The sequence below is a fragment of the Lytechinus pictus genome, chromosome 13 (assembly GCF_037042905.1).
Source record: "Lytechinus pictus isolate F3 Inbred chromosome 13, Lp3.0, whole genome shotgun sequence".
In the NCBI taxonomy this organism is placed as follows: domain Eukaryota; kingdom Metazoa; phylum Echinodermata; class Echinoidea; order Temnopleuroida; family Toxopneustidae; genus Lytechinus; species Lytechinus pictus.
Genome location: NC_087257.1, coordinates 19,636,207 through 19,647,625, shown reverse-complemented (window position 1 = coordinate 19,647,625; position 11,419 = coordinate 19,636,207). Strand labels below are relative to the sequence as shown.

At 39.2% G+C, this 11,419-nt stretch overlaps 1 protein-coding gene across 1 annotated transcript; it reads right to left on the bottom strand.

Moving 5' to 3' along the window:
- Nucleotides 1-3,243: 3,243 nt before the first annotated feature.
- On the bottom strand, nucleotides 3,244-10,557 carry LOC129274623 (alpha-amylase B-like). Its single transcript, XM_064108677.1, has 6 exons — nucleotides 10,285-10,557; nucleotides 9,660-9,804; nucleotides 8,505-8,743; nucleotides 7,579-7,763; nucleotides 7,105-7,208; nucleotides 3,244-6,002 (listed from the first exon to the last, which is right to left on the bottom strand). Exons 1-6 carry the CDS (start codon nucleotides 10,292-10,294, stop codon nucleotides 5,081-5,083), a joined length of 1,605 nt encoding a protein of 534 aa, XP_063964747.1. The 5' UTR covers nucleotides 10,295-10,557; the 3' UTR covers nucleotides 3,244-5,080.
- Nucleotides 10,558-11,419: the final 862 nt, after the last annotated feature.

The window sequence follows — 11,419 nt, the reverse complement described above, 5'->3', positions numbered from 1 at the left end:
TGTTTCTGAGTCTTCCAACTATGGAAAATTTGCTCGCTCGCTTCGCTCGCTCGCATTCGAATACTAACTGCAATCCAGTAGTTTACGTCACAACAAATCCATTTCAATATAACCATCATTGTGATAGTCCTTCGAGTGAAAGATGGTAGTATTATGCACGCAGATATATACCCCTGTACATAATTTTTATAGCCCGTGATGTGATAATTACACACCACTTGAAAGATAGACGGGTCAAAATAACTACTCTCCCATATGCGGATTTGGGTAGATTTTTAGTATGTTATTCCTGAGGTAAAATACTGCCAGAAACAGTTAAAAATCATTTGTTGCAACTTGTTCCGGGTAAGGATATTTTTGGTCGTATATTGACCCGTCTACGAGGTTTTGGGGCAACATTCTTTCTTCCACCTACTGAAAATTGCTCTCTCGCCAGTGGCGTAACTACGGGGGGGGGGGGGGGCATGGGGGGCACGTGCCCCCTCCCAATCGGCTGCCCCCCAAAAAAACAAAAACAAAAAATCAGGGAAAAGGAGAAAAAGAGGGTGAAAGGAAGAGAAACGTAATGAGAAAGAATAAATCATTGTTCACTAAAATGTAAACTATATTATAATTATGCTATGTTACTGTATATTACATAAGAAACAATTTTTCATAACTTTATGAAACATAATTTGCTCAGATATAACATATCAAATATTTTTTCGGAACACTATAGTTTTCAAGTATATTTGAGAGACCTGACGTTGTCAAATCAAGTCAATATACACCAAATATATATTTCCTCGCACTTCGAGTTATTTTATGTAGTGACATATGCTTCTTTTCATGACTACTGAAAATGATTGCCCCATTTTAAGGTCTTAATATAAAACATTCCCTGTCCGTGCTTACGTTCGCATTAGTGAGATATGTCTGCTCTTCATGAATTCCTAAAATTAGTTCTTAAAATGTCCCTTTTTCTGACCTGAATGTCAAAAATTGTCAGCTCGCGTTTCGCGCTCTGTTAGTGAAATACGTATGGTGTTAGTAAATTCCTACCAACAAGCCTTAGAATACCCCTCTTCAGGTCTGAATTTCCTAAATTTTCAGCTCGCGCTTCGCGGTCGCAATATTTAATTAGTGAGATGCGTATGATAATTATGATTACAATGACTACAAGTGCTTCATGTGTTTAAATGTAATTCTAACAAAATCAGCAAGCGCTTGGCACTCGCATTAGATGACTATGGTGAGACATGTATACTCTTAATTGATTCCTAAAATATAGTCCTTAAAATGTCTCTATTAGGTCAGTATACCTGGCAACTGAGCGCGCTTCGCGCGCTTACTAAATGACTCAAAATTATTGCTGGTGCCCCCCAATGCCGTGACCCACGATACACCACTGTCTCTCGCTATGCTCATTGACACAAATGTTCTTGTGGATGGGGATCTTTCAACATTACCCCCACTACAATCACAAGTTAGGACATTTGGGAGTGGTTGATATGCATGGTGTTCTTGCAGTGGCGTACCGTGAGTCACGGCATTGGGGGGGGGGATACCAGCAAAATTTTTTAGTCACTTAGTGAGCGCGCGAAGCGCGCTCAGTTGCCAGGTATACTGACCTAATAGGGACATTTTAAGGACAGTGCCATTAAACGGATATGTATATGGTAGTATTATGCACGCATATATATACCCCTGTACATAATTTTTATTGCTCGTGATGTGATAATTACACACCACTTGAAAGATAGACGGGTCAAAATAACTACTCTCCAATATGCGGATTTGGGTAGATTTTTAGTATGTTATTCCTGAGGTAAAATACTGCCAGAAACAGTTAAAAATCATTTGTTGCAACTTGTTCCGGGTAAGGATATTTTTGGTCGTATATTGACCCGTCTACGAGGTTTTGGGGCAACATTCTTTCTTCCACCTACTGAAAATTGCTCTCTCGCCAGTGGCGTAACTACGGGGGGGGGGGGGGGAATGTGCCCCCTCCCAATCGGCTACCCCCCAAAAAACAAAAACAAATCAGGGAAAAGGAGAAAAAGAGGGTGAAAGGAAGAGAAACGTAATGGGAAAGAATAAATCATTGTTACTAAAATGTTCTTGCAGTGGCGTACCGTGAGTCACGGCATTGGGGGGGGGGGGGGTACCAGCAAAATTTTTGAGTCACTTAGTGAGCGCGCGAAGCGCGCTCAGTTGCCAGGTATACTGACCTAATAGGGACATTTTAAGGACAGTGCCATTAAACGGATATGTATCTCACTGCTCAAATAATGCGAGCTGAACATTTTTGATATGCAGACCAAAAAAGGACATTATAAGCAAATTTTTGTAATCATGATACATACCTGTCTCGCTAAACAAACAATGCGAGCGCGAAGCGCGAGCTGAAATTTTTGTAAATATTTACCCCAAACAAGGACATGTTAAGGACTATATTTTAGGAATCCATTAAGAGTATACATATCTCACCATAGTCATCTAATGCGAGTGCAAAGCGCTTGCTGATTTTGCTACATCTAAACACATGAAGCACTTTTTGTAGTCATTGTAATCATGATAATACGCATCTCTAAGGCCTGTTTGTAAAAATTCACTAAGACCATACGATACGTATTTCACTAAACAAATGATGCGATCGAAAATTTTTGATATTCAGATCAGAAAAAGGGACATTTTAAGGACTGATTTTTAGGAATTCATGAAGAGCAGTCATATCTCATCAATCTACTAGTGCGAACGTAAGCACGGACAGGAAATGTTTTATATTAACACCTTAAAATGGGGCAATCACTTTAAGTAGTCATGAAAAAGAACCATATGTCACTACATAAAACAATAATAAGTCGAAGTGCGAGGAAATATATTTGGTGTATATCGACTTAAAAACATTAAACAGACAATGAGAGTACCGGGAACAATGAAGAAATCTAGGCCTGAGCAAAATAAAGTTATGAAAAATGTTTCTTATGTATTATAACATAACATTATTATAATATAACATTATAATGAACAATAATTTCTTCATTCCCACTACGTTTCTCTTCCTTTCTCCTCTTCCCCGATTGGGGGGCACGTGCCCCCATGCCTCCCCCCCGTAGTTACGCCACTGTGTTCTTGGAAATTCTTTCATTATTACAGTGTAATGTACTTCTAATTTTTTTTTGAAAATTAAATTTGTGTTACAAGTAAGCCTATTCTAAACTCATACGAAAGAAAAAATGACAAAAAATTGTCTGGACCATGTACAAAGTGATCTGTTTATTGGACATGATGTATACATCTTCTCTCTTAAATCTAACCCGACTGGCGATATCTTTTATCTTCTTAATGCATGATGATAAAATGCAGATTCGGGCAAATTAAGACTAGCACAAATTACAAACTGTGTGGCTTCTCGTGCGCCATCGGATTACCGTCATTCCTTAGACGATTTTAACCCTGGATTTTACCATGTTTTAAATGCTTTATAAGTGCATAAAACAAAAACAAACATAAAAACAATCAAAACTCAACTGTCATGTTATGATATTTCTCCAACATTTTCTTGAACCATCAGTGTGTAATATCAGCTAATATATGTGTTAAAATGAAATTTACGTACCGCATGAGTGTGCTCATATAGAATGCAAAACTGTCATCCCTTTCCAAACTCAAAAGAGATTTATTTTTGCCAAAATAAGAAAGAGCCAATCAAGTTTAGTTATTCAAGTCCATAACAATAGCAAGAATAACATGCAAAAAAAATCCGATGTTCATATCCGAAGATACGCTTTAGAGAGAAATGAATGATTATTCTTTCTGAAACCATTAATTGATTTCACTTATTAAAAAATTGTAAAAATATGATCATATTACCACTGGTGGGATGGAACACCCCATCAACAAAAGTTGTTTTTCGTCGGGGTCCTTTTATGTCATGTGTTAAAAAATATCATATACGTAAACATTTCATTCTTTTTCATCTTGAACCTCCACCAATCTGTTTAACAGTCCTGGAAAAGAATGTTTTTATTTAATAACAATATACACGAATTGCGAGGGAAACAAACTGATTGATGGCATACTATAATCATCACTATAATCATCATGATCAAACCTTTACATTTTTTCATCATCATTATTATAAATTTTCTACCCTAAATTATTGGGGGGGGGGGGGGATGATAATACAGGCCATCCCCCACTTGAAATATTGGGGGGATATATCCCCCATCCCCCCGTGATCGACACCCATGTTCGTAAGTAATACAAACATTAATATAATACAGATTGATGAATCCAGATGCAATGGAGATTTGAGATTTATTTCCTTCATAAAATACAACAAAATACAAAGTTACAATATATAAATCAAATTATGTTAATACATAAAAATATAAAATATATGATAAATTTGAACTTAGGTGAACTTAAGTTAATAGGGCTAGTAAGTAAAAAAAAAGATCGGATAAAAGTGCAACTATCGATGGGGGAAAATTAACAAAATGAATGAAATAGAATGATCATTGGATTAATCCGATAATGATTCAGATAAACAGACACACATAAATATTAGATAAAGAAAGACAATTAGCTTAATACAGTGAGAAAAATAGAAAGGGAAAGAAGCTGAAAGACAGGAGGTCGTCAAGGAGGAATAAATGAGAGAAGTGAAAGTGAAATGACATTTATAATTATGCACATTCGATCAAGTTGCATTTTTGTTGGAAAGGAGAGTAAGTAAATAAATTGAGTTACATAACCTATCGTTGAACAAGCATTACGAAGTAGGTATTTCGCTGAAGCACGGATAGGATAGGATAATGTCCGATTAAACGTACAGTTTCGTTTGAATATTGTGGTAAACCTGTACCCCCGGAAATAAAATTTGGTAGATCGGACGTACATAATTTTAAGCAAATAAAAAAGATAGGGTAAATTACACAATCTTGAGGGACAGCCGACGTTATGGGAGATACAATGATGTTTCAAACAGCCGAGAAGAGAAGAGAGGGAAAGGGTACAGAAAGAGAAATAGAAGCAAAGTAAATTTGAATTTTCCTAGTTTGGACATTTTGATATTCTGGGAATTCTTGGAAAATTAATAAATCAACTGCACTAACACAGTGATTGCAATTAATAATAAATTAAATTTCAACTGCACTGCGGCAGCTTCGACAACACAACCAGTATAATCAGATCGACCCGACGTTGCAGCAATGGTTAAGGCTACCATCGCATCCCGCTCATCAGTGCTCGGTAGTAGATCTACGTAGGCAAAGCCACCCTCATTGACTACAACCGATGACCCTGAGCAACCAGTAGCCGTAGGCTCGCCGGTGATAAGATTGCAGTAGGTGCCTGGTGGAAGACCAGTCTGCAGAGTCTCCGATTGGCGAATCATTTCGTTGTTGAGCGCGAAGAAGGCTTTGTCGCCACGAGAAAACGCGATGAAGTTATTCCCGTTGTCCCACCAGTTTTCAACCGGTTCGTCTACGGCAACATTACGGAAACATACCATATTTCGAATCTCCCTCCAACGGTGCTCGCAAATCCACCCACCATCGCACATCCCTTCTGCGTTGATGACGACGTTGTAAGTATTTCCTGAAGTATCGGATGGGGGTCCCTGGTCGCTGTGTTCGAAGACATACCCGCTGAAGATTCGCGCGGTGCCGTAATTCCACGCCAAGCCGAACGCGATCCCGATCTTGTACTCGCGTGGTTCTTGAAATGAAAGGATATCACCTCCACCGCCGTGATTGCGTTGGTTGTCATGGTTTTCTACGAAGATAATTGCACTCTCACTCGGCATCATCCCCCAGCTTGGATCAAAACCGAAATTTTGGAACCGATCAGCCGGGACAGAGGCGCGACCGAGTAAAGCCATCTGGTCGCAGAATTTAAACTCCGTGACATCGCCAGTTTCAAAGTACTCGCTAGGTTTGATGGCCTCGTTGCTGAATCGGTCAATGACCTCTTGATAGATGTAAGGTCTTCCTCCAAATGTACAGTCATGGAGACTACAAGAAAAAAAAGGAACAAACAAAAATGTTTTACAATAGTTTGTTTTAACAATATAATGATTAAAGTAACACAAAATATATTCCCTGAGGTCAGTAGACGTAAAAGTAAAAATAAAATTGAATCCCCTTTCCTTAATTCAGAAATCTCGCATAAACTGAAAATATGAGAAATTAAAAAAAAATATAGATAGCAAATGGGGAATTCAGTTTCCAACCAACTGTAACTACACATGGCTTGGTTATGACGCTTGCTAAGGACGTGCCGATGACGATAGCAAGAGAGTAGGCAGTCACGATTTCCGACGGAGCTTGATTGTTCGTCGGTGTGAGAACAATGCAAATCCACGCACTCCGACGTTCTTTTGCGTGTGTGTATGTTAACAACACTCCATCTTCCTGATTTTCATGACATCATCAAATAAAACAGCGTCTGTTCTCACCCTGCGAACAAGACAACACTGTCTGCGCTTCATTTCATTAAGGACGTCAATCCATGTGTCGAATGGAGGGGAGAAAGTGAAAGCGCGCCGAAATTTGACAATTCTGAATGTTTTTTATAGTATTTCTGTTAGTCTTATGCAATTCTATTCAAAACATATATTTGCATTCCTTACTATGATTTTTTTTAGTTCTCTGACAGACACTCTTCCAAATCATCCTACAACTCCCGACGTAAGTCGCTACTGCTTAGACCCCGTCAAGCCTATGGGCTTGTCGCAGAGACCGTAAAGCTTTTGTCTTTTACGGACGTTTCGGTAACAGCATCAGATTTTTAAAGGAAAAAAATTGCAGCCTCCGCCTAGATTATAGGCTAGGCGTCGTGAAGTCGCCTGTTCTGGCTCGGTCACCTAACTCTCATACCATGTTAGCATTTTACAATGAATGTTATTGCACCATATTTTCCGGCGTGACGCCGGCTTAAAACCACGTCCAGATGTGAACTGAATCCGAGCCGGCGTCCATCCGGTTTTTTTTTTGTTGAAAAGGGAATGTTGTACGTAGGTTAAGTCGCCTCCGACGCAGGCCTCAGTCCTTTTCGACGTACAGAATGTGCATTGCTACCCTAAAAGTAACTGCGCTTTTAACCTTAAGCACTTACCGATTGGCCACGTCATCTAATTCAGCGGGATACATGTGTTTAGCAGCATCAATTCTAAACCCTGCCACGCCTATGTCAATCATTTTATTAAGATACTCCACAACCTGGAGAGATGAGGATAGAGGAAAGAGGATGAGTAAGTATGTGGTATAATTTAGAGATTCGTTTACTAATCAATTCACCCATCCATTAATTCCTTGATTTACTGATGTGGCCATTAATTAAATAATGAAATAATTCATATCTTCATTATTGATTTATCAATTAATCAACTCATTTATTCCTTGTTTGACCAGCCATAGAATTTTCTATTCATTTCATTTCATCATTTATTCGTCATGTTCCGTTATGCTCTTTGCCACATAAAAATGTCCGTATGATGCCCTTTTGTCCAGTTTATGCCTTTCGTTATCTCTCCGGGAAATAAATCTAATTAATTCATCAACTTTAAATATATCTATTTTCAACTCTCACCTTGTCCCTTCCATAATAATTATTCAGATCCCCGTAATGTATATCAGCCAACGCAAGGAGGTTGCAGTAACGCATTTGGACCGTATCGTTGACGTCATGAATGCCGCCATCTTCGGTGGGACACAGTCCAAGTTTGACGTTGAAGTCACCTTCATCAAAGGGCACCTTCGGGAAAACATAACCTCCTGTGTTTAATAAAGGGATGAATACAAATGTAGAGGCATGATTCATAAGAATAAAAAAAAGAACTTGCATGAAGAATGTATCAACATATTTATATTCTAACGAATTCACTGAAAGAAAAAAAACAAAACAATTTCGTATTAGAACCGGATAGTCGCTTTAACAAAGCTAATGAGGATTAAAGACCCAGATAACATAATGTAGTAGGCAATTGGTTAATACTTTTTTTGCAGAGTTTTGATGGGGTTTTCATGGGGGTTTCTTAGGTTGTGATTAAAGCCCCTTTAATTTCCCTTTTATTGTTGTTCAACGCTCCTGTGATAATAAAATTTCATGTATGTGTCTCTCCTAGAACTGTGGCGATGTGGATGATATAGGATATGAAAACGCATTTGAGTGGATGTATTTTGCGATTTCAACCTTACTGATCAGACTGAAACAACTGCTCTTTTTTGTGGGGGGGGGGGTAGGTATAAGACCATAAGCCAAGCATGGAATGGCATGCAAACTTGAGGATGCCAAGTTTGTTAATGTATTTGATCCATAAACAGAATTGTTTGAAAATGTATTTGTGATTAAAGAAAGGTAAACAAACGTTGTTATCGGTTTTATTTTTTTCATGGACACAGTGTACAGTACGATCTCCAAGCATCGGATTGTCATAAGGTACTGCCAAATATGAGTAGGCCAATGGGTAATTCAAACATCGTCATCATAGTCGTCGACGTCATCAGCGCCCCTACCTCCTGCCATGTGGTTGATGACGGCATCGACGTAGATACGGACATCGACGGCCAGACATCGTGTTACCATGTCGGCGAACTCTTCGGGGGTTCCACTCCTACTTATCAGTTGGTAGCCTATGGGTTGGTATCGCTCCCACCACGGGTAATCATACTCGGAGTAGGGGTTGTCGGCGAATACGAGATGCTCGCTGGGAGGTGACACCTGGACACCGGCGAACTTGTGAGGTCCTAAGAATCTTGATTGATAGAGAGGGAGAGAGGATGAGAAAGAGACCACTGCGCGGCCATCACGCACACCCAGCTGGTGCTACGTCCAAATAGACGAAGAAACAACAAGAACAGAAATTTGCTGGATGTAGTCAGAACGTAGCGGGAACCGCTCCGACGCAGCATGGACCGCTTTTGCGCGCAAAATAAACCAAGTGGAAACTTTATAGAAACCTGGCGCGGACGTAGCATGCACTTGACAGTTTCACATTTTTTTCAAATAGAAATTCAAATAAAGCTGGCGCTGGGTGCTAGCTTTTCTTCGGAATTTCAACTACGTAGCGGGAACTTCACCTGATGTATAGGACGTAGTGAAAAATGAATGTGAGTGGCGGCAGCGCAGTAGACATGGACAGAGTTGTTGCTCGTTCTTTCCACTCCACCACGTCTATCCTACGTCGTTGGAGCTGTTAGTGGATCATAAGGAGGTCCTTGCTGCGTCATTGCTACGCATTGTCCAGACGGCGCTCCTGCTGCGTGGACTTTGGACATGTTCGAAGTCCGCGTAGCGGAAAATGGGTCTTTGGAGATCACGCGGATTATGCCACGTCAATGGCAGTTCTCGCTACGCTCTGTAGCAGCTCCTACTGCGTCATGATATGGCGATTTTTCGTTGACGTAGCGAAAACTGCATGGACGTAGCGTTGATGTAAAGGTGGTATCGATGCTCACAGCTTTTTGAGGAATTATTTCCTGCCGGTACCTATTTACCTCACCTGGGTAGAGTTCAGCACAATATGGGTAAATTTCTTGCTGAAGGAAAACACGCCACGGCTGGGAATCGAACCCACGTCCCTCAGATTGAAAGACGGTAGACTTGACCACCAGACCACTACGCTCCCACCCGATTATGACGTCATGTGCGTACGGTGTTTATTTTGTTACCTTTCACATTCTTCGGCGATGTCCGTCCACTTCCATTCAAATAGATGTACAATCACGGTTCGCCCATCAGCAAAGTTTGGTTCAGTGTTAGAACTAAAGACCCCAGTCGTCAGCAGCGACAGGACGACACACAAGACCGTTTTCCCTGAAATGAATGTTAGGTTTGGAAATCATTTGAACATCGCCATCATCATCATCATCATCATCGTTATCGTCACCATCATCATCCTAATCATTCTCATCATCGTAATCATCATCATCAAACCCATAATCAAACACGCCATCGTCATCATCGTCACAATGGTCCTCATCATATTAGTCGAGCTTATTACCACAGTCATCATCATCGTCACGATCACCATCGACAGCAGCATATTTTTCATCATTTATATCGTCATTACATGAACGGGAACATCTTCCTCTTTTATTATCATTATCCTCATCACTATTTTTTTAAAATCGTAATCGTTATAATCGTAGATAGAACAAAAGGATCTAAATTGGGTAAATGAAATTGAAAAAGAAGGGCAACTTTCAATCCTTTAGAAGACCGTTCATTCATTAAATGCAGCATATTCACTGTCATGACAAATATACACGTACAAATTGCCGCTGATATACTTACCATATAACATAATTGAATCTTGACCTCCTTATCCCGGAAAATTGTTACAGCGATATCCTTCATAAGCTGTATTCCTCAGTCGTGGTCACGATACTCAAAACTACTAAGATCTTAGACCCACTAACGATTAAAAAACTTCTAGAATTAATTAGATAGTATGTTCCAGACCAATCACATTATATTTCTGAAGCTTATAACGGCAAGGCCATTGACATCGAGTCTTATGAAACGGGACCAGGGTTTTCTTTTGTTATGAGTGTCCACTTTTATGACACTGTTCTCATAATACGCCCCTTTCAAGTAAATAAGCATTACCCAGTTACCCTGTTATATATAACGCCAAATAAACATACCTGCGACTTTGGGGTCAATGTTCTTTTGAAAGAAAACAAATTAATGTTCTGTCACGTACATTAATGCCATAAAATGATGTGAACCTCATTGTCAGAACAAATTTTTCTCATTAAACTGTCAGAGAGGTTTTTATGAAATTGCACCTTGTACAGTTTTGAGGTGGATTTAGTCAGAATATTGTTGACCGTAAGATCATGATCACTGCTTTCAAATCACTTTTCATGGTTTTATTGTCTAATTATGGTGAGTGATGATGATATTATTGTCATTATTATTATTATTGTTATTATCATTACTATAATGATTTTTATTTTTTCTATTATCATGACTTGTTTTTCGAGGGTGTTCTGACGTTTAACTGTCGTATGGGAGGATGAAAAACTAAAAAAGTGAAAATTTCAAGATTACCAAAGGATCATGAGTATAGGGCAGACGGGAAAATGAATATTTCAAAAATAAGAAATAGGACATTGTGTACATAAATATTTGAAAAAGGCCACACACAAAACACGTCATAATGGCGTCGTGTGCCCGTGATATCAGCTTTAGAATCGGACACTAAATTTGCAATAGAAAGCAACTGATAATGGACAATGAAGGGGAAAAAATAGTGACGTTCAAATGCACTGATGGAGAAAAACGATTGATGAAAATAAATAAAAGTGGACAGGTGTAAAAATAAAAAATGCGTACTTTGGTACCTCTATTTCGTTTCTCCGCAATTGATTGAATAATGTAAGGGTTTATCCGATGAAATGTAATTGTCCCTTTATTTGGGTAT

What these genes read in the sequence shown, in the direction of transcription:
- LOC129274623 (XM_064108677.1), bottom strand. An exon ending in ATCGCCGAAGAATGTGAAAG is followed by an intron (nt 8,744 to 9,659) that starts GTAACAAAATAA and finishes CTATCAATCAAG; the next exon opens with ATTCTTAGGACCTCACAAGT. An exon ending in CATCAACCACATGGCAGGAG is followed by an intron (nt 7,764 to 8,504) that starts GTAGGGGCGCTG and finishes TATTAAACACAG; the next exon opens with GAGGTTATGTTTTCCCGAAG.